Source organism: Astatotilapia calliptera, chromosome 20 (assembly GCF_900246225.1).
Source record: "Astatotilapia calliptera chromosome 20, fAstCal1.2, whole genome shotgun sequence".
Taxonomy (NCBI): domain Eukaryota; kingdom Metazoa; phylum Chordata; class Actinopteri; order Cichliformes; family Cichlidae; genus Astatotilapia; species Astatotilapia calliptera.
Genome location: NC_039321.1, coordinates 21,088,405 through 21,111,927, shown reverse-complemented (window position 1 = coordinate 21,111,927; position 23,523 = coordinate 21,088,405). Strand labels below are relative to the sequence as shown.

General features: G+C 42.5%; 1 protein-coding gene across 6 annotated transcripts in view; it reads right to left on the bottom strand.

Moving 5' to 3' along the window:
- Nucleotides 1-8,547: 8,547 nt before the first annotated feature.
- The window catches only part of mib2 (MIB E3 ubiquitin protein ligase 2), a 35,955-nt gene continuing 20,979 nt past the window's right edge, over nt 8,548-23,523 (bottom strand). For all 6 annotated transcript variants that reach the window (XM_026153258.1, XM_026153260.1, XM_026153256.1 and 3 more), the window contains 13 exons: nt 23,262-23,369; nt 23,065-23,169; nt 22,293-22,455; nt 21,569-21,702; nt 20,024-20,172; nt 19,409-19,565; nt 18,556-18,710; nt 12,879-13,005; nt 12,516-12,776; nt 10,719-10,897; nt 10,290-10,483; nt 10,086-10,151; nt 8,548-9,773 (listed from right to left, as the gene is read on the bottom strand). In XM_026153258.1, coding sequence (XP_026009043.1) covers nt 9,532-9,773; nt 10,086-10,151; nt 10,290-10,483; nt 10,719-10,897; nt 12,516-12,776; nt 12,879-13,005; nt 18,556-18,710; nt 19,409-19,565; nt 20,024-20,172; nt 21,569-21,702; nt 22,293-22,455; nt 23,065-23,169; nt 23,262-23,369 — 2,040 coding nt within the window. In that variant the 3' untranslated portion in view covers nt 8,548-9,531. The remainder of the gene's footprint in view (nt 9,774-10,085; nt 10,152-10,289; nt 10,484-10,718; nt 10,898-12,515; nt 12,777-12,878; nt 13,006-18,555; nt 18,711-19,408; nt 19,566-20,023; nt 20,173-21,568; nt 21,703-22,292; nt 22,456-23,064; nt 23,170-23,261; nt 23,370-23,523) is intronic.

The following is a 23,523-nucleotide window of genomic DNA, read 5'->3' as shown; positions in this document are numbered from 1 at the left end:
GAGGCATTTTAGAGCGGAAAGGGGAGTGTGTTTCCAGAGTGTGCGGGCAACAGCGCCGAGGACTCAAAAGGAGAGTAGACGTTTAGCTGAGAAGGTCTGAAAAGTACCAGGAGTAATGGCATATAGAGATTTGTAGGTGAGGAGGATTTTATTGGAGATTCAGGTGGGGATGATGTGTTGCCAGGTGTGCACTCTGGCAGGTGAGTCCTGAACATACTGTAGCCTGTCCAGGCCTCTGTTAGGGAGATCGAACAGGTGTGAATGGTGGTTTCAGCGTAATGGCCAGAGTCTGAATGGATTTGGTATATGATAACAACAGGAGGGTAGCGTACAAGATGACATCCAGGTTGTGGATAGTTCCTCCATCTTACTGGAGCTGGAAAGATCCTTCCACATCAAGACCAATATAGCAACCACTCGGGAGCCACAGCCAAGAGTTCAGTTTGAGAAAGCTGATGACATCCAGTTTTTGATGTCTTAGAGGAAGTGGAAAAGAGAGGTAACTGGAGAAGCTGGTGCTGAGATACATTATCAGTATAGCTCAGTTTATGGTGGTGGATGATCTGACCTAGTGGAAGCATATAAATTATCAAAAGGAGAGGTTCCAGCACAAATCCTTGAGGTACTCTTTGGCTGACTGGAGCAGAGGAGAAACACGAGTTTCTGCAGTTGAGTTAATGTGCCCCATGACACCGGCAGAGTGCTACACCTGCACTGGGAAACTGTATGAAAAGCTCCTGAAAGGTTCAGGACACAGCGGACAAATTTCAAACCCCTAAATTAACCAGTGTCTTTAATAATTAGTGTCTTTATGTAGGAGTTTTTCTCAGACAGAACACAAGCAGCTATTTAACACTCACAAAAGCTTTAAATCCAACTATCAGTCTCCTTCTGTAACATTGTGAGCACTAATGTTGGATAGATGGTTGGATAGACCTTTAAGTATAACCTAAATACTCTAGCAAGAACTCTTCACCTCACTGGATGGATGGAAAGGAGAGAGAGCTTCAGTTCACACAGGGCACGGAAAGCAGTTTGGTGAGGAAGTGCGCCCTCTGTAGGCGCCCTGAGACATCGCCCTGTGCTTGTTGCCTTCCCGTTCCACATATAGTCTGCCTGACATAATGACATGGATATAAATCATAACATCGTGTGTGTGTGTGTGTGTGTGTGTGTGTGTGTGTGTGTGTGTGTGTGTGTGTGTGTGTGTGTGTGTGTGTGTGTTTAAACGTCATTACTCTGATTTTCCAGCTGCCACTAGATGGCGATCTCACCTCATCTCTCTGGCTTTGCTGCAGGAGATGAAACACACTAATAGTGACACACTGGCTGCAAATGTTTGCATGGATGTTGTTCGTGGTCGGTGAAACGAACGAAAATCAGTAAGACAGAGTCAGATCGTCAGAGTGGTATTTATTCTAATACAGGAAAATAACGAGGAGGAGCTGGAACAGAAGCTAAAATCAGAAGGATACGAGACAGAAGAATGCACAATACACCTGAAAATGCCAGTATATTGATCATCATAATTAAAAGTGTGGAAAAGATGGATGGATGCCAGTTCCTTATTCACAAATATTCGAAGTATATATGTCTCCTAACATGTGTTTTCTGTTTATCCTGTGCTAAACATGTTTTTGTATTTTTCTTTCACCAAACCTTCCCATGATCAAAATGTAAGTGAGAAGTTTGAGTTCACATAACAGAAAGGACATCCCCTTTTGCCTTTATTTTCATGGCTACATCGGCAAATGTTAGCTGGGGCCCTTATGCCTGCAGAAGTGCCTTAATTTCATACATTCACCAAGGTACCTTTTGTTCCATATTGCCATGATATGGGTTGTAGCTCAGGTAGAGTAGGTCAGAAGGTTGGTGGTTCGATCCCTGGCTGCTCCAGTCTGCAGGCCAAATATCTTTAGACAAGACACTAACCCTAAGTCGCTCATTAGAGTATGAATATGAGTGAAGGAGGCATTTGTATAAAGCGCTTGAGTGCTCCAGGAGAGTAGAAAAGCACTATATAAGAATTTGTCCATTTACATGATAGCATCATGCAATATCTTTGTCATCTGGACACCCAGGATGTGAATCTCCTGTTCTCTATTGGATTGAAATTTGGTGACTGTGGAGGCCATCTGAGTGCAGTGAACTCACTGGTTAATGTTGAATAAACCAGTTTAAAAGGATTTCAGTTTTGGTCTGTCACCCTGCTGAAAGCAGCCATCACCATAGGTACAGTGAACATGCTGCGTTGTGCAGCCAACCTCTTTTGGTCATATACTCCGGTAGGCTGTGATATTTAAATGATGCTCAGTTGGTACTAAGAGGTAAAAAGTGAACAAGAAAAATATCCCACACACCAGGAGGCTGAACCAATGATACAAGGTAGGATGCATCCATGCTTTCAAGTTGACCCTACCATCTTAATGGTAGCCAGACCAGACCAAGTCATGGGGTTAGGTTATTCACTAATCTTACTGAGCATGTGCAAACTGTAGCCTCAGTTTCCTGTTCTTAGCTGAGAGGAGTGGTACCTTTGTGCTCTTCTGTTTGTTGTAACAAATAGCTATTTGAGTTACTGTTGGCAGAGTTTGGAGGAGAAAGGCAGTCTGGCCATTCCCCTCCAACCTCTGGCATAAACAAGGCATTTTCACCCAGAAAACTGCCGCTCGATATGTGTTGTTTGTGGCCCATTCTCTGTAAACACTCAACTTGGCTGCACAGGAAAATCCCAATAGGTCAGCCGTTTCTGAAATACCAACAACCATGACACATTCAAGGTCACTAAAGTCCCCTTTCTTCCTCATTCTGATGCTCGGTTTGAACTTCACCAGGTTGTCTTCACCATGTCTACGTGCATAAATGCACCGAGCTAGCTCCAAGGTTGAACAGTTGTCCATCCATCCATCCATCTTCATCCGCTTTGTCCGGGGCCGGGTCGTGGGGGCAGCAGCCTAAGCAAAGAGGCCCAGACCTCCCTCTCCCCAGCCACCTCCTCCAGCTTATCCGGGGGAACACCAAGGCGTTCCCAGGCCAGCCGAGAGATATAATCTCTCCAGCGTGTCCTGGGTCTGCCCCGGGGCCTCCTCCCGGTGGGACATGCCTGGAACACCTCACCCAGGAGGCGCCCAGGAGGCATCCTTGTCAGATGCCCGAACCACCTCAGCTGGCTCCTTTCGATGTGGAGCAGCAGCTGCTCTACTCTGAGCCCATCCCGGATGGCCGAAGTTCTCACCCTATCTCTAAGGGAGAGGCCAGCCACCCTTCGGAGGAAGCTCATTTCTGCCGCTTGTATCCGCGATCTCGTTCTTTCGGTCACTACCCACAGCTCGTGGCCATAGGTGAGGGTAGGGACGTAGATCGACCGGTAAATTGAGAGCTTCGCTTTTACACTCAGCTCCCTCTTCACCACGACGGACCGGTGCAGCGTCCGCATTACTGCAGCTGCAGCCCCAATCCCTCTGTCGATCTCCGGCTCCCTTCTCCCATCACTCGCGAACAAGACCCCGAGATACTTGAACTCCTCCACTTGGGGCAGGAACTCATCCCCGACCCGGAGTGGGCACTCCACCCTTTTCCGGCTGAGAACCATGGCCTCAGATTTGGAGGTGCTGATCCTCATTCCCGCTGCTTCACACTCGGCTGCGAACCGTTCCAGTGCGAGCTGGAGGCCCTCACCCGATGAAGCCAACAGAACCACATCATCTGCAAAGATCAGAGATGAGATTCTGAGGCCACAAAGGGAAAGCCCTCCGCCACTTGGCTGCGCCTAGAAATCCTGTCCATAAAAATTATGAACAGAACCGGAGACAAAGGGCAGCCCTGGCGGAGCCCATCACCCACCAGGAACGAGTCCGACTTATTGCCGGCAATGCGAACCAAGCTCTTGCAACAGTTGTATAGGGATCGAATGGCCCGTAGCAATGGGCCAGACACCCCATACTCCCGCAACACCTCCCACAGGACACCCCGAGGGACACGGTCGAATGCCTTCTCCAAGTCCACAAAACACATGTAGACTGGTTGGGCAAACTCCCATGAACCCTCAAGTATCCTGGAGAGGATAAAGAGCTGGTCCAGTGTTCCGCGACCAGGACGAAAACCGCATTGTTCCTCCTGTATCCAAGGTTCGACTAACGGACGAACTCTCCTTTCCAGCACCCTGGCATAGACTTTCCCAGGGAGGCTGAGGAGTGTGATCCCCCTGTAGTTGGAACACACCCTCCGGTCCCCTTTCTTAGAGATGGGGACCACCACCCCGGTCTGCCAGTCCACAGGTACTGCCCCTGATCTCCACGCAACATTGCAGAGGCGTATTTGATGAAATGGCAAGAGCGGGAATATTGGGATATATCAAGTATAAAAGATGTGATGTTAACATGTGAACAAAAAGTCAAACAAATACATATTGAGTACTGAATGATTTTATGTTGTAGTCCACCTAACTAAACTGGCCGAGCTGGCGTTTATCATAGAGGATTAGACAAACCCAGTAACCTTTTTTTAAAAAATAAATATCGCCTCAGCTTTGTGATGTTCAAACAAAAACAAGAAATTCGAACATCACGGCTTGATTTTTGGTCCCACTGTTCTGTCATCCTGTCCTCAGACGTCACCAAATCACTGAGTCATATGCCAAAGCCTTCTGAGCCATAAGACAATTAGGACTAAGAGGAAGCACAAGGCAGTGTTTAACCAGAGACGCTGCTCAGAAACCAGCCACACTAAAAGGGTTACAGCGGACACAACCTGCTCACCTGCTGTTTAGCGGAACTAAGATTGGAGGATGCATCCAGGAAAGGGATCGAGGGATCCATTATTACACACACTTTAAATATTTCAGTCTTTGAACCTTTCAAATCATCTTTGATACTGCAGTGAGTGTTCTTCCATTTAATCCCCCCCCCCCCTCCTAAATGTAGTCAGGGAGGAAAGTGTGATTGAAATAGTTTTCCTGGTATAAAAATAGTCATTTGGAGTCTTTTCATTTCTCGCAGGCTGCAAAAAATCAATTTCTTTGCTGTGTGGGTGAAAACAGGAATGAAAATAGTGTCTGAAAATAAGCAGGTGTGCACTGATGAAGGTAAGGATTAGCAGGGAGACGAGGCAGCAACAAAAAGGGCTTCGAAAATCGAGAATACTAACAGGATCATTCTTAACAATAACTGAGTGCAAAACTTTCCATGATTTAATCCTTTGCTTTGATGAAGAGTCCATAATGGTTCAGGTAAGGATACTGTGGGTCATTCTGATCAAATTCATGACACAGGCCAGACTGAGACCTTGTTACAGGACATTATCATCTCTGTTGATGACACTTTACCCTGGAAATGTGTTGCTCATAAACATTCATTATCCTGAAAATAAGACCTTTAAATTGAACTCAAATTGTATTGTTGACCTATTTTTATTTCCTGCATGTAACTACAAAGATACCCCCGCTATTTCTTGATTTCATCTATATTAAAAAAATAAAACATGAAATAAAAAAGAAAACAGATAACACCATGGTATCATTCGTTCAAGGTATCCACTCTGTTACTATAACAGGATTTTCAGTAACAGGAAAGAGATTTTACCACAAAGAAAGATTATTAACACGTTATTAATCAAATTTTCACTATTATAAAAAGGAAGTGCGATGTACTGTAGGTAAGGTTTTACAGGGTTTGTGTTACTCTAGGGTGAGATCGCTGAATTATCTGGATAAAAATGGACCAAGCATTTCATAAATGACTATATACAGAGAAGATCAGTATTCCTAATGTGGAGCCCTGGAGAACTCCTTCAGATTAGGGAGAAAAAAAACTATTTGAAAACAAATCTAAAGCATTCCTGTCAATACTGTGAAGGCTATTCACCAGTGTCAAAGGGCACATAATAATAATCAGCATCATCATTTGTTTTTTATATAGGCAGCTGAAATTGAGCTACATGTTTGGAGATATGACAGGTGTAAATCGTGGGACTGTCCTCGGGGTGCAATTTCACATCTTTGTACTGTGAGAGGAAACCCAGACAAAAAGTTCTACCCATACACACGGTTCAAACCCAAAACCGCTTTGCTGTGAGGGGATAGTGCTAAGAACTGCACCATCGATCAATCCGAAGGACAAAGTGATGATGCTATATAATAATTTGAATACATGTACAATGTTCCTGAAGAAGTCATTTGTTTTTTTAATCACAAACATATGATCAAAAGCTTTTTTTCAGAGTACTTCTTGTCCAACAATGTGAGTTTGCAGTGATTAGCATCATCACCTCACAGCAAGAAGGTCCTGGTTCAAATCCTGGCTGGGGCCTTCCTGTGGGGACTTCACATGTTCTCCTTGTGTCTGCGTGGGTTGTCTCAGAGTACTCAGACTTTCTCCCACATTTCAAAGACATGCATGGGGTTAGGTTACCTGGTCAAGTCATCTTTATTTATATAGAACATTTAAAAGACATCAAGCGTCGGCCAAAGTGCTGAACAGAGGAATATAATAAAAATAATAAAAATAGCTAAAAACATTATAGAAACATTGTAAGACATCCATATATGTTTGTAAAAAATAGCGGTGACTATAAACTCAGGTAAGCACAGCTGGGATAGATTCAAGCCTCCATCCATGAGAAGAACCGACGGATATCTGGTCAGCTGAGAGGTTTCCTTTGTTAAAAACAGCATCTTGTCACATCATTTTAAACAAGATGTGTCGATATGACTGGACACATTATTCTACAAATAAAATTTTGACAAACATGCAGCTTAATCTGTGAAATTTGAAAGAATGAGCTACCTTTTCAATCTAAAATATAATTAATAAGTTAACCATTCATTCACAGAGGTTAGCATCTGATTCTGTTGCTGCTGACTCTTGATTTCTGCAAGCATGCTTCAAGTCAAGGGGAAAATGCAGCACACTCAACTGAGGTAAGGAAATCTCATTGTTTAAATTAAGAAATGAAGCATAGGAGAAGCCCAAGTCCTTAGAAAACAGTTCCATATTTATTGCAAAATATTTTTGTACAGAATACAACTGAAAAAACATCAACAGAGGAGGAATGGACAGTAAGGCCAACATCAGAACTCCAAGAGCTGAAATGTACAAACACCAATAGTAACAACTGCTGCTTTAATATAATTTTTATACATAAATTGTTTCCTGCCCTCACAGCGACCTCCTTAAAAAAACAAAAACAAACAAAAAACCACAAACATCTTCCCCTTTTTTTCTAGAACATTATTGCCTTTGCCTGTAAACCCATCACCTTAAAACACCAACAATCCTTAAAATGCTGAAATTTCTGTAAGAAACGTGTCCCTTGATTGACAATGTCTCACAAAATATAAATATATATATATATACTTGTAAAAAGCTCCAAACGATATGGGACTGATAATATTTCAGAAGTGTGTAACATCACGTTTCTTTGAGAACACGAGGAGGTTCAAAACAGTAAGCTAAAGTTAAAAGGCTAACACCATTAGCTCAGCTGCTAACATCAGTAACCGAGTGTGCTGTGATAATATTTCTGATTCTAACCTAAAAAAAAAAAACATGAAAATTAGCTTCTTTTTTTTTTAGTTCACTTCACACTGCTGGAATAACCGAACGCTCGCTTGAGCTTAGAGGGGTTTAGCATAGTGCGTCTAGGTAATTTCGGGCGTGCATGCCCATGCACATCCTCATGCGATTTGGCACTGATAAAAAAAAGAAAAGAAAAATTCTTTCCTCAAAGCAAATCTCGTGGTACCCCTTGGTTTCTCCAGCTCCTTCTCTGTTACCTTTTTTTTTTCTTTATACATAAGAAAGGCAGAGTGAGACCGGATATACCCCCTCCCAAAAAAAAAAAAAACATTCAAATGTACATCTTTTTAACATTGCCTCTCCCAAAATTTGGGATCTAATGAAGAAAAAAAAATGTCTCTGGAAGCTTATGTCCGAAAATAAAAATTAAATTAATATATATATATATATATATATATATATATATATATATATATATATATCTGCATAAGCCCTTCAAGTTAACACACCAAGAACAGATATCAGGTTGATATACAATCCAGAACTCCAGAGGAGAAAGGGAGGCTTTCTTCTGAAAAGACTGGACTACAAAGGTAGACGTGGAAGGAAATACACAAGTGACACGACTACGCAACGTTTTTGCCCTTCTGATTCTAGATCTTACAATACATCTGGTGGGTTTGGTAACAAAATAGCTGTTAAAGTGTGTGCTCGCTGGGTTCTCCGCACCAGCCGTGTGACAGACAGACCGAGTGGTCGCCACACACAAAGTGAAACACAGAAACGAAGCCGACTGGTTCTTCTGGGAAGCTTGGTGGACTTTTTTTTTTTTTCTTGTATTTTCAGAGGAAAACATCAGCTTTGTTGCAAACATTCGTTTAACTAATGAGAATGAAACTGTGACTTTAGACAAAGTGTTTCTACTTCAGTTCTTAGTCAGTATGCCCAACTCTCCATCCTTTCGTTTCAGTAACCTGTTGCTTTATAATGCTGTGTATCTGTGTGTGTGTGTGTGTGTGTGTGTGTGTGTGTGTGTGTGTGTGTGTGTGTGTGTGTGTGTGTGTGTGTGTGTGTGTCTGGGGGTGGCTCTTTAATTCTGTATGGATATTCCAAGTGCTTTCAATGATTTGATACCCTGAGTAGAGGACATAGGCTTGGGGGTGAACTTCAGTAGAAACCAAAAACCTTTTGGCCGAAAAAGGACATTACTAAGTAATACCACCTTTCACACATAAATACACACCTGTACTCGTAGGTACGTTATAAACCACAAATGTAAGCAGAGAGAAAGAAAACGACAACAAATCACCCATGACGACACGGTCCTTTTCAGCTTTGCAATATGCATATGTTCATGCATATACAGTGTGTATTTCCCCTTGCATACAGACAATTGGTTGGGGATTATATAGAGAGCCTTTAGTTATACCAACTCCCTCTGCAGAGACTAACACTGATTATTAAGAGACTGATACAAATGAGAGCAAACATAATTCACAGGACAGGCTGAGGAGCAAGATGAGAAGTGATTTCTGCGCAGCCTTGTAAACAGATGTGGCCAGAGAGCCAGAGAGGATGATGGGACAAACATCCACTTAAAGCAGCAAAGAGAGGACAGATTACACGAGGCAGAGGCTGGGTGGGAGTGAGGAAAAGAAGTAGTGAGTGAGGGGAGGGGCGTTTTTTTACCCTCCCAGCTTGCCAATCAAAGCAGCGGCGTCGTCTCGTGACTTTGACTGTCATACTCAGCTAAACATCTGTCCTGGAGCTGAAAATCGAATTAAATTAATAAACACGTTCCTGCCTGCGCTGCTCGATGAAAGCTACTCCAAACACAAGGTGGCCTCTCAGTGATTTAATACAGCATCTGATAGTCAAGCAGCCTGTGGGCTGATCCAAGGGGATGGTTGGGGTTACTGGGGGTGTCCAAAATAACAGCTGCCCACTGCCCATCCCCAGCCTCGCTTCTCTCCGATGCCCCCCTCCACTATTCTCTGGACTGAGCGGAGAGAGAAGCTCAGACAAACAGCTGGATCCGCTCGCGGATGGTCTGCCGGCAGATCGGGCAGGTCTTAAGCGCGGCGCTGCAGTCGATGCAGGAGGCGTGCCCGCACTGGAAGACCAGCTTGATGTGGTTATCGATGCAGATGGGACAGGTCATCCTCTCCTCCATCTGACGGTAGCGGGACTGCAGTTGTTCGAGCAGGTTGTGCTGCTCTGAGTTCTCGGTGCCGGGGCTGCAGTCCACCTCCGTTTGGTCTGTGGAAAGAGGTCATTGTTATTAAACGAGTTCATTTTATGCAGACTGTGCAGTGCTGTGCAAGATGAGACCGTCCTGCTGTACTAATGGCTCAAAATAATAAGGTTAACACGGAGACAGCAGTGTCCAGAACACACAGCTGCTTGCATTTACCATTCAAGGCTGCGTCTGAGTGACCAGACAGCACCACGAATACGGAGACGTCGTCTTTAGGACATCATAAATGAATAAATAATTTCATGAATAAACATTAAGATAACAAGAAACATTTAAGGCTTAAGATTTCGGACAGTAAAGCAGCTAGAACTTACCTTGCCTAATTTTCTTGGTGATTGTGACCTGGCATTTGATGCACTTCTTCATGCGATGGGCACATTCTGTTTAGACAAGCACCGCATTAGCCAAGGATCAATTAGACTCAAAGTCTATTTTTGTCTGTATCAATAACAATACTGTTTGACATTCAATAATGAAAGTAGAGCAAACAACACAGAGAGAAAAAAGGCATAGCCCACCTTCACAGGCCACACTGTGCTGGCAGGGGCAGAAGAGAACCAGAAGAGCCAGCTCGGAGCAGATGAGGCATTCGCTGGGCCCGGGCGGCGTTGGTAGAACCAGGTTGGTCATGGTGTTGGGCGTCGTGTGGACCCGCCGCAGGCTGGCGCTGCTCAGGCCCTGTCCGCATGTGATGGCCTGCAGGCGCTGCAACCTGACACACAACACACAGCTATAACGCCCCACTAAACCAAGGCTTCCTTTTTTAACCTCAGCTGACTCCCACACACCAGCGCTTATTCCTTAGCAACTGTTTTCTGTTTGTCATTTCAATGAAAAATAGCACATAAGAGTGTAAATATGACCGTCAGAATGTTTTATGAACTATGCATCATAAAAATATCAGCCACCGCTTCGTGTACTTCAACCCTAATTTTGCAAACGGCTACCTGTGCTTCTCAGAGAAGCTCTTGATGAGCTGCAGCATGGTGCTGTCTGCCACCAAGTCCAGAGGACTCTTGCCCTTGTGGTTGGCGTAGCTGATGTCAGCACCTTCCATCGCTAGAAAACAGGCGACAGCTGTGCCTATGCTCAGCTCCGTACTCCCCAGAAGACCTGTCGCGTTCAGCTGTGGACAGAGAAGATAAGGGAGGGGAGAGAAATTTTAGACCGTTTTAGAGACGCACTCTTTAAAAACCTAACAGCTGATCCGAACGGTGAGAGCTGAGAACAACTTAAAAACCTCCAGGAGCTGAATTTAAGCAACACCAGGTAACTGAAGTAAAAACAGTGCAACCCAGCTAAGGCTGATATATAATTGCACTCCTAATCAGCACGGAAGAACTCCTAATAACTCATCTGCTGACAGTGGCCAGAACAGCCCTGAGCACTTAAGTCTAGCCACCTTCATGGCTGTGTATGTGTGTGTATTAGTGTGCGCTTGGCAGGTGTCCAGGATGCTGAGAGGAGCTGCAGTGTTTGCGGTCATGTATACTAGAAAGGACGTTCTTCTTCACTGGTGCAATGATACCAACACGAACTGGTGGAACAGCAATTAAAGTGCTGCTCAAAGCAAAGAGTCAAGGTCTGTGTAAAATGAATATTAGGCCACTTCTCGTGAGTAAAAGATTCAGCCAAGTATCAAACAACAGATAAACAAAGTTAGCATCTATCTAATTACCGGAACCTCTCTTTTCCCAGTGTAGGAATACGTGGAAATCATGTGACCTAAATCCATCTATTTCCCATTTTGATGATGTCAGAGCAGTCCTAACGGCTCAGCAAAGCATGTTTGTATTAACAACGTACAATTTGGATTAACTACAAGTAGTAGAATTAGCCGTTCTCTCATTCATTACAAAGTCTCTGCCAGTATTTTCTTTTAAAGCCACAGAACGAGATTAGAGTCAAAGACACAGTCATCTTACGAAATCCTAAATGTTGAGGGCTTATTGTTCAAATGTCTATAGCTTCACTGGGCATGCAGCCCCTGCTTTAAACTATATATGGTATCATTTCACTGCACTCCTCATTACTTTGTCCGCAGTTAACCCCACTCTTCTGCCATGTTTATACAACCTGCCAAAGTCCTTACTCCTTATTTAACGCCGTCTTTAAGGTCATGCCACCTGAGTCCTTCCAACTCCTTCTCACACTCATCCTGCTGTTTACCTGGTAAAGTCAACTAACTCTCTTACACTAAATTAACCCCTAGAACTAAGGGTAAATAGTGTAACACTTATTCATCTATGTCCATCATTTTATCCTCGACCCTTATTAGCCTTTATTTACCCTACTATGAGCCTGCACTTACACTCTAAAGCCCGCAATAATCTTTCTCCAGCTCTAAAGTAATGTTCTGATCGCCATTTACTCTCTTATCCAGTCTATATTTACATCTCTTAGTAGTCTTAGTAACCTTGTCTTTGTCCTATATTTACCTTGTTGCCAGGTTTTATTTAGCCACCATTTCATCCTGTCAAACAGCATCTTTTCTCTTGCTCTCTTTTCATTTGATCCACTTCCAGCAACACCAAGAATTCAACAGTAGAGGATCTGTTAAATGCCAATCTCATGTTTTAAATCTATCCCATCATAACGGGAATCGCAAAAGTTAAAAAGTGGTGAACTTTGGTGTAGCAGTAAAACAGTTTCATCAAACCAGGCGCTCCCCTCGAAGGAATCTTTTAAAAATGAAAAGAACAAATTTAACAACATGCCACCTCCCCCTCCCCGTCAGTTCTCACCCTGCAGTACAGAGACGTGGAGGAACATCCGTCGCTGCTCTCCTCGCTGCTGCTGGTACCTACGGATGGGCTGAGCATAACGTTGGCCAGCTGCGGGCGGAGGAGAGCCACGTGCATGGCCGTGTCACCGTCCTCGTCCTCCATGTTGACATCGGCGCCCTCGTCCACCAGCAGCTGCACCAACTCTGTGTGGCCCTGCGTCACCGCCAGCTGAAGCGGCGTCTGGTTCCGGTTGTTTCGGATGTTGATGTCACAGCGCCCCTGTAGAAGAAGAAGAGCAAAAACAAATACATTTTTTTTTTAAGTTTTACAACAAAAGCATCGGTTTAAACAGGTAAATATGCAAACGTATGGTCAACTCGCCTCCTTGATGAGGATTTCTGCGACATCTTTGTGGTTGTTGAGAGCCGCCAGATGCAGCGCAGAGAAGCCGTCCTCTTTTTTAACATCGACCAGCTGCCGTGCTCGGGCCAGGATCTTTTCTGTGGCCCTGCCAGCAGGACAGAAACACAACACTCAATTAGCCACATCGTTCCTGACTCCTTAAATTAAGTGCTGTATTAGCTGTCTTCGAGCTTGTTGCCCCATCAAACACTCACAGAAACGGCTGAATATTGATATAATGGTAACACTTGAATTGAATGGAATATCAATGTATTTTATTTGATGTTGTTTTATTTATCTACAAATACTTAAACGTAGGGACACTGGAACAAAGGGACAACAAGTCAGGCTTTTACAGGAAACAAAAAAATAGTTATTCAACTGTCCTTTTATTTTACTCAAATATATGTAATAAGGCCTGTTCTCCCTTCCTAAGGTAAAATAAAATAAAATACTATATCAGCAATAACTATGTGACCTTAAAATGAGAAAACAATCAAGCAGGATTACAAATAAGCTGTTCTAAATCTCTACTAAATACCAAGTATAAAGTGAACATCCATCATGCACATCAGCATAATGAATATTAAATAGAGAAGTAAAAAAAAAGGGGGGGGGGGGGGGGGGAAAGGGCCCAAAAAGTGCAATGTATTTATGATGTCAGCTGGGGAAATACTATTTGTTTTTCCACTGAATTTTAATGAAATTACGCACTTACAGTATAAATAAAACGACAACAGCCTAAATGTACAACATTGAGTACTTCCTTAACCATATATTGATGTAGGCTTATCATTATGTGCCTGAATCTGACCAGACAGCGACAAGTGTCTACAACACCACCTTGAGCTGAAGAAAAGGCACAAAGCATAAACCTCTCAGAAATGGAAATATGATCAAGTTTCCTGGTCTCTGAAATGAGCTTGGACTGAGACGCAGCTGCTGTAAAGCCGCTAACAAGCCAATCTGACAAGAACGCTCACCATCATCATCAGTATTCAAACAAACAGTGCACTACATCAAGGACAAATACCACAACCTCCACCTCATTTACACAGTGCTCAACTCAGCTGAGGACAGCCAAGCTCAAGTTTTCTAACGTGAAAAATTTAAGAGCAAGTTTGGTCAGATTAGAGATTAGAGCAAGTCGTCTTAACTGTGAGAGGTTAACAAAAGTGAAGTTGAAATTCGGCTGCATTCGGTGAAGTGACAATATGGGAACTATTTTTTTATCTTTACCACACTGGACTAATTCTGCAGTTTAAGGATGGACTGCACTGTTGAGTTGCCCTCTGGTCTGTAGCCGAGTTTGCTTTATGACGTGTGAAATTGAAGTCGACAGCCTTCACGAACGCCCGGGAAGCTAGCGTGTCTGTGAAGGCCTCCGTGTGAGGTGAAGCAAACTTTCCAGTGATCGTAACTTAATTTTAATGTCAATCCTGCTGGGTCTCACTGAAAAACACCAGTGGTGCACACATTGATAGCTGGTGTCGAGCAATCATAGTGAAGCTGAAGCAGATTAACAGATGGCATATAAGGAACACCCATCATTATTTTTTTTTAACTCATCCCTTTTTGTTGTTAGGGGAGTGGACACTTTAACCAACATGGCCCTGTATCCAATCACTGTCTGCATTGCCTTGAGATGACGCATTATAATTGAGACTGTAGTCTGTCTGATAATAATAAATAAATGTAATTCATATTCTGGAAATAATACTCTTCCAATTCGAATAATGGTTTTCAAAGTTGTGCTTTTTCTTTTAACCCGACTGGATGCAACTGTATGACATCAGAGTAACAGGGACAACTTTAATGCAGGTTTCACTGACCTAACTAAAATTTTACAGTGATTACAGGACTCTTAGCAGCAGAGCGCTAATACATGAGGTCCTGGACTGCTATAAGTAAGCGGCATGTATAGGCACGATTGATGGATGAAGGCTGTTAGGGAGACACTGTGTTAGAGGTCATTGGTATCTGCAATGCAGCTCTATACGTGTGTGTCAGCGTGTGTGTGGTTGAGCTATAAAAGTTAGCTCCAGACCACCTTTTATTAGCTTCACTCAGGACGGGTAGCAGCCGCCTCAGCTGTGTCACCTCTATATCTGCTGTGCCTTTCTTCTCTGCATTTCTTCCATAAGCCTTACTCCTGTGTGTGTTCACGAATATTCAGACTTGAGCTGGCGTTTTGAGGCAGTTTTGTACAAACATGCACTCACGCGCAAGAGCTGGAGGGCATCTTAGGCACGCTGGTAATGACTTTCCTGGGGACTGAAGTCATCATTAGGTTATTTTTGGGAGTTTCCATCATGCTTGTTTGTAGCTTGCTTTTCAATCAAAGCTTGATAAAAGCAGGAGGACTGCTTGATGTACACGAGACGACAAAACAAAACATAAAACGTGGCGGTATTATTAGCTATAAGAGTGACTAAGTTGTGAAATCTAGCTGTGTCATAGAGTTTACACAGTACTGTCAAGATGAACACTAAAAATGAAGACAAGGGTTTGAAGAAAAAGGGGAAAAAAACTTGCTGCAGACGTGGTGAAAGTGAGGAGAAAACAATAAAGCTATGTTGAGGTGAAATAGAGGCAAGCAGTTTTCATTTTCAAGTAAATACAGTTAGCATCGTCTCTCTTATCGAGCTGAAACCTCTAAAAGGAAATCCGGCAACAAGCCTTGTTTCTTTTCTTTCCCAGGACTGTTTGTGAACTTGGCCTCAAGCCCCTATTTTTCCATTTCCTTATAATAAATAAATATTCTAATAAACAGAACATTCTTGTCTTTTGGTCACAAAAAAGAAGGTCACAGCTGCTCTTAAGAACTCAATCCTCAGGATAGTAAAGCAGCCATCAATTAAGCAGTGGAAATATCCTAATGGATAAATGGACTGAAAACAGACAATGAGGGAAACAAAAGAAGCAGTTTTAGTCTGCTATGTGTATTGGACAATATAGAAACACAAAAAGTAGACAGTCACTGTCCTGCATTAGTATAGTGTAGGCCTGCTGATGATAAATGAAGGACCTGGTGAACCGAGTTGATCCTGAACACTGTAAATCCTGTGTCTCTGTTTTTGGTGCAGCAGCTGATGTCAGGCTAAATGAATGCTGGGGAGAGCAGCCTAAATTCCCAGAGGTGCACATATGACACTTGCCAGAACAGATCGGACATTTATTAAATGACTGTCTACTGCGGCCTCCACTTGCAGGTGTTGCTTGCCAAAAGTCTTTTCCCCGCTCAGTCCACATTTGTCCACACACCGCTCATGTGCAGGGATGTCCTGAGATACTATTTTTCAAGGTCAGTAGATTATAAGACACGTAGGAGGAGCCTGGCTGTGGGAGTGCTGAGGATATGTGGGTCACTGGGAGGAAGTCAGAATTTGAGGCTTTAAAGCCTTTTTTGAGGAGAAAGCCTCATTAACTTGCAGCATTTTTTAAGTAAATTTATAGCAATAAATAAATAGAGGAGAGTCTTCAGGAAAAACAGCCAGCGGACTATAGTAAGCTAGAGTAATGCATTTGTTCTTTACTGACCATACAGATTCATGGACTTTAGATATAAGATACACTTTTAAAGTCTTGAACTAAAGCCTTGAATGAATGAATTGCTTCGGGGGGAATTTACGGTGATTCTGGTATTTTTAACTACTTGCCTTATTGCCTTATTGACCCACCCCTTAAAAAGCCGGGGAAAATCTTCCATGACAAATTTGTGCTATTTGTAATGGAAAATTCCCAAAAGGTTGTTAAGGCCTCAAAGCAAATGTTCAGTCAGATTTGTTGCATTTAGGGAAACAGCAACCTTTTAAAAGTCACTTGAATCTTTAATGCAATATTTCTTTACCTTATCAAAATAATCCAATTTCCACCTAAAGAAAATACAGATTTATACATATAGAACTGCACTCAATCATTTCAAGCAATATATTGTTAATACTCCGGAAATTAATGAAGAAAAAAAAATCACACTACAGACCGTATTAAGCAACAGGCAACGCATTACTGAGAAGAATGATGATTGTTGACTTTTCCCTCTACCTTTACATGTTCCTGGAGGTGTGGAGAACAGAGGGAGATACCGGCACACCAACAAAAATCCAGGGAACATTTATATGAAACCCTATCATTGTGAGAAAACTCAGTTATCAACTGCATTTCTGTGTCAAGACTCAGCTTAAGATTAAGAACCTCCAGTGTTGATCAGCCTCAAACCAACAGACAGAAAATAATGGAGCCTTTGTGGCACGTACCACTGAGGCAACTTTGAAGGCTGGCCTTAAGCACTTCAGTGTTGAGTAAAATGGCTGAGCTGATCCTTTTCCAGCTTCCGAACGGTGTCACTTGTACCTCTTTCCCATCCGGACAGTGTCTGTGTTGGTGCAGAGCCGCTTTCAGAATGGGCTTGAATTTCGACAGCGTTGCAAAGTGAAGTTTATGTAACACAGTGTACAGTATCTTCTCTCTGTGCCTCTAAAACAGTGTTACACAGCAGTGACAAAGTCTACAGCCGAATCGTGACAGCTTTGCTGTGTTAATAGAGTCTTTCCTGGGAAAACATGTCTGGCTCATTGTTTAGCTTTTGTTTGGATTTTGGGAATTTTTACGCACTCATGAATCTCAAAACTGCATTGCTGAGAAATGACTAGACTGCATACAGTCCAGGGAAAAGAGAAATAAAAACAACTGAGTGTGTACAGAAAGAAGTGACGCAAAAGTAAATGTTGTTGCATTTTTGCCTCATATTGACAGTCAGCCTGCTGACAGCAGCAGAAGCTGTGTGGGAGATGAGATCTATCTGTAACAGATAGCGCTGAGAGAGCCGACCTTTGAATCCTTATTTGAACCCACAGAAGAGACCCACACATAAGCACACAAGCCTATACACGCACACTTCCAACGCTCACAGATACATGCGTTTAAACTAACAATACACGGTGAAAAACTGAGCAAGGACTGAAAGCTGAATAACGCTAAAGGGTTTTTACTTTGCAGCTGAATTTGTTTGGTGTACATAAAGCTAGATTTGGGGAAACCAAAGCTTTTGATTGATTTTTCATCAACGTGGTGCGAGGTTTAATCCAGAACCAGTTTCCCAAATTCTGAAACATAGTATAGTATCATTAATTTGCTCAGCCCAAAGCAGAACCACTGATTTCACTACATATCGTACTGTGTATGACTGTGTACGTGACAAATAAAAAAAAAAAAAAAAATTTGAATTTGATGCCAGTGACTACTGCAAGAAATTCAGCAACGATTGGCACATGAAACCCACTATGATTTTCTTCCTAAAGAAACTACCCCAACTCCTGCCAGTAACAATAGTCAATAATAGTCTTTTATTGCTTTGGCACATTCAATTTTGTGATATTTTAAGGCACATGCCCAATACTTCTTAATCTCAAAGTGACAACTGCAAGACTACAAGGCAAAATCTTTTCAAAAGTCCTAAAATCCTCTAATGACACTAAATGGTAACCCCTAGAAACCCCAATTGCATGTTAGAGCTCAAGAAAATGCCTCAAGTGCCTAAAAAAACATTTAAAGTCAAAAAATCTTTTCCAACAAGTTTTGGGGATGTTTCCTAATTTCACTTCTGTGTATGACATGTGACTGCGCATGCAGATATGATTACGTCATCCCCACTCACAGTTTGTTTCCTTTGAGGGCAGCATGGTGCAGCAGATTGAAGCCTCTGTGGTTCTGCTGGGTGAAATCAATGTTGGGCACCACGGACAGGATCTCAATGATATTGCGGAAATCTTTAGCAATGGCGTCGTGGAGCGGCGTGTCCCCGTATGAATCCTGTTAAAGACAGGAAGCAAACAGGGTCAAACTAGCTTTTCAAATTCAGGTTTTTAAATATTTTCTTGAGACTTTAGAAAATAACATTGACATGGTCTATTAAACATCTTCTATACAAAATATTCCGGTGATCTGTCGACTGAACATGATTTCTGTTCACTACAATTTGTTGATCCAGGGAGGCAAAAGTTCCTGATTGCCTATATGCTTCCCCGCCTTTATGAAATGGTCAAAAAAAGCAGATGTACGCTCAGATCACGTGCACATTTATCACACGGAAACGCTGAAAAAACTCTGGGCTGGCATGTTTTTAGCTGAGTAGCCACACCATTGAAGCAGAAAAAAATAAATTAGGAAATTGTTGGCCTGGTTGCAGGCGTGTTAGACCATGTGAAAAATCCCCTATGGGCAGTATGACTGAAAGCCAGAGAAGATTACTTACTGGCTATCTAAACACTTACTCAAGGGTCTCTCTCCACCCCCCTAAACTGACTAGTTTGATAATTAATAATAAGCTCATTCACTCCTAACCAGTAACTGCACCAGAGTGAGTCAAATAGTTGAGTTAATTTAGTTCAAATAAAAGATAAGGAGTAAAAAGCAACACTGGAAAAACGATCAAGCATAAAAAAAACTAACATGTTGGATCATTTTTATTTATGGCTGGGGTCAGGACTGAGCACACAGCCACCTCTCACCTGGAGATTGACATCAGCAGAATGTTCAGTTAGCACCCGCACCACGTCAGTGAAGCCCTTGTTGACGGCGATGTGGAGCGCCGTGCACATAGAGTTGTTCAGGAGGTTGACATTTGCCCCCTTACTCAACAGCAGCCGCGCGATCTCCGCCTGATTACTGGACCAAAACAGACACAAATTAACCTGCACTTGATTGTTCACATTTCTGTAAACTATATTAATTCAAAACTAGGAGACAACAAATGAAAAGAAAAAGAAAAAGCTACCTGCATCTTCAAAAAGCCCAAGAGTTTCTTACCACGACACACAAATATCCCATCTGACTTTTTTATAATTTGGATTATATGAAATCTTTCCTGATCACATTAACGCAGGACGTTAACTGGGTGCCTTATTATGGTTATTATGCAACAGTTCAAGGCAGTCACTTCTGTGAACAGGTGATCACATTACAAGGAAAGGGATTAGCTTGAGCTCAAGTCATTTATCTGTCAGTCACAAGCTCCTGTTTTGGACTTGCAATATGCTAGTCTTTTCTTGTTTGTATTTGGCAAAATGTCTCTGTATATATATATATATATATATATATATATTTATGTGTGTGTGTGTCCTTACCCAAAAGCAGTGTAGTGCAATGCCGTGTCTCCATCTTCATCTTTGACCTCAACTGAGCTGTTTGCCTGCAGCAGGGCCTTCACCACCTCCATGTGGCCTTGGTGAGCAGCAACCTGCAGCGCAGTCTTGCCTTGGTTCTTGATATCCACCTGCCATGGGCACACACATCGTTGCAGATTCATCAGAGCTGATGCTAGTCTGGACAATAACTGAGCTCAACACAGAGTGGTTGGAAATAATCTGCACATGAATAACAACCACACTCGTCATACACTTGAACACATAATCCACATAAGTAGTGTCGTCACAGCAGAGCTGAATGCAGAGATAAATATTTACTCCGACTTCACAGTGTGACTTTTTTTTCCTTTTTTCTTGAACAAAAGAAAAACATCTTAGGAAATTTCAAACATCAATTTAAGTAGTCTAGATCAACACTGAATGAAAAGTGAGTGCGACACAGCTACACTAACACACAGTGGCCAAACTGCAAGGTTTCAAAAGTATTTCGACACTTCGGTGTGTCACTGATGCACAAAAGGAGCCACATGTGACTCAGAGGTGTTTGAGGGATGCCATTTAGAGAAAAAACTCAATACGATAATGAGGTTGTAAAACCCACAGCCTATCTGAGGTCTATCTATAGCAGCTGGGTTTCCCAAAATGACCAGTTGGGTATTTTCTAAAAAAAAAAAGCACATGTGAACAGGAAAACTTGAAAATTGCAAAAGACAGTGTAAACAATGAATCTCAGGTTTGACAGATGCCGAGAAAATCTGGTTCATGATGAAGACAAACTGCACACAGTGATGCACAGCAAGTCTAGAACCTCACTAAAACACAGGCAATGATCAAAGGGTGAAAAATGATGCCAACATTTTATTCTACTTTTAAACAACTGATCACTTATTGCTTTTTTTTACCCATATTGTTTGACAGCTTTTAGATTATGCCTTATTCTTCACCTGTAATCAGTTAGGAGTGACTTAAGCACTGTTACAAATACCTTCATAAAGAAAATATATTCTATATACAGCATGCCTGGATCAATCACTGATCTGTCCTTTCAAAACCAGTTTTACGTTCTGTCATTCAAACATGCAATTAATGCCTGGAATTATTTGATTCTTTGGCTAAGGTAGCCCATCTGGTTGTGTTGGAGATTTTTCCTCCAAACCATGGGGGAATTGTTGGTTTTCTCTATAATAATGTAAGGTCTCAGCCCTCTTGTGTGTGACCTGAAGATACATATGTCATGCTTTGGGGTTACATCAATAAATTATTGGACAGTGTTTCCACTGCCTGTGTCAGTGGGTGAGGGTGGAGGGGAAACCTTGTAAATCTGTTAACAAGTGAGTCCTATAGTTGAGTTTGAGTTGCATTTTTACATAATAGCACTGACAGACTGGAAAATGTCAGCCTATAATATTGCTGTATCTGGCTCAATAAGTCAATCAGACTTCAACCCAAGGCCTGGAGCCCTGATGTAAAGAGCTCTTGGAACAGACAGTGGACTGCAGCAAAGAGAAGGAGTGCTGCACTAACCTTGTCAGGATACTTCTGCACCAGCTCCCGCACCTTGCTGGCACTGCCATGCGCTGCCTCAATGACTAGCCGACTGGGATTGTCTTGCTCTGTGGACTGAGAGAGCAGCTTCTCCAGCACTGAGATGACAGTACCTGAACAGAGACAGAGTCAGAAAGAGAGGGAGAAGAGGAGGTGTAGGGGTAGGATGTGAAAAGGGAACAGAGGACAAAAGAATTACATTAGTTTTTTCCACTTCAATTCTAATGTCGCACAAGCCTTGCAAAAAAAATAAAAAATTAAAAAATAAGCCATTCGAACTGGTTAACGAATGCTAGAATGAGTCAAAATGTCCCAGCATGCACTGGAATCTGACCACACACATTTGCAAACACACATCAGTCTGTTGTTAGCCTCCCATAATCTGAACTGAACACATAAACAGAGAAGATTTTGTCATGATTAAGAGACTGCTGAGAACTTGTGACATGATGACAAACGTGTCCACCTGCTGTCAAAGTGCAGGATCAGGAGATGCTACAGAGAAAATTTCAGAAAGAAGCATACTTTACACACTGCTGAAAAAAAACAAACAAACTTGATGCCACTGATGCCGCATGGATGAGAAAGGATGCGTAGCAAAGCTGAAATGAGGGAGAGTAGGGGGATAACTGAAAGCCTGCAGGAGATAAAGCTGGAGCTGGTGTGTTAGAGATGAGCCCCCTCTTCCCGGCAGAGGCCTTACTTCCAGATTCGTTGGGGTTCTCGGCCGTCATGAGGTTGGCATCCACCTCCACGGGTTGGGCTGAGAGGCACGCTGGGTTAAATGTCCATGTCTGGCCTCCAAATGCTACCCGTAGGTCACCATCTGCATATACTTTCAACACCTTGCCGACCTGGCCCAGCACCTATGAGAATAACACAATGAATAGGTGAGAAAGAATTGACAATGACAAATAAATGATCCTTACTAAACACCCATGTACAACCTAATTTTCATGAAGTAGGTCAGTCGTAATGTGATGACGTTAAACAACTGGATCCTTTACTTTTGCAAGTAGCACAGTAAACATTGTGCACATAAACAGGGAGAAACCTGAAACCCGGAATATAGAGAATAGAGTAAAAGGGCACTGGCATTTGCCAAAATGCATCGGAAAAGCATTAACTAACATCTAAAATGATGCCATGTTCCAACGTATCTGTATTAGTAAACAATACACAGCAAACTGACACATAAATCCTGACTAGGATATTCGCTGGCTACAGCGGAAGCCATGGAAAACTGGCTGTTGCCCCCGGAGGGTAAATCAACAGATTAGCTGGGTTGCTGGACTAAGTTATGAAACACTGGGTTCAAGTCAAAGTCATTCTTCAAAGCGATCATTACTTCACCAATTTATGTGACTCAAGTCTTCACTTCTGCACACAAGGTGAGGATTTTCAATCCAATTCTGAAAAACCACAGTAAGTTAGCATTAGGAGGCTACGAATATTATCAGGTAAAATGAGCATACAGGAGTCATGCTGTCTGTCCATTCTCCATGGCCAGCCTGCAGTCTCTTCACGCTCTCCATGTCCTCCAATACTCTCACTAATTCCCCAACTCCAAACGTGTTCACCTAAGGGGGAAAAAAAGCAGCCGAAGTCTAAACAAAGTAATTTAGCTGTAATAAACTGTGATATTAAAATAACAAAATAAGTAACGCAGTACCTTGGTGAGTGCCCCAGGATGGAAAGTCCAGCGGATATTGTTGCTGTACTGGACTCTGACATCTCCTCGGTCAGTGATTCTGTGAACCGTCCCAATCCGGCAAATGTACTGCAAACACAAATATGCTATTTAACCCTGGGTCTTCCTCTACATGGCTGTGACCTTAATGTCCCTTTTAGCAGCTGTGATATGAGAGTTGGATGCTCCATTTCTTTCTCCTCTGTTGCAACCTCCATCTGAGCCACTTATATAAATCTTCTGT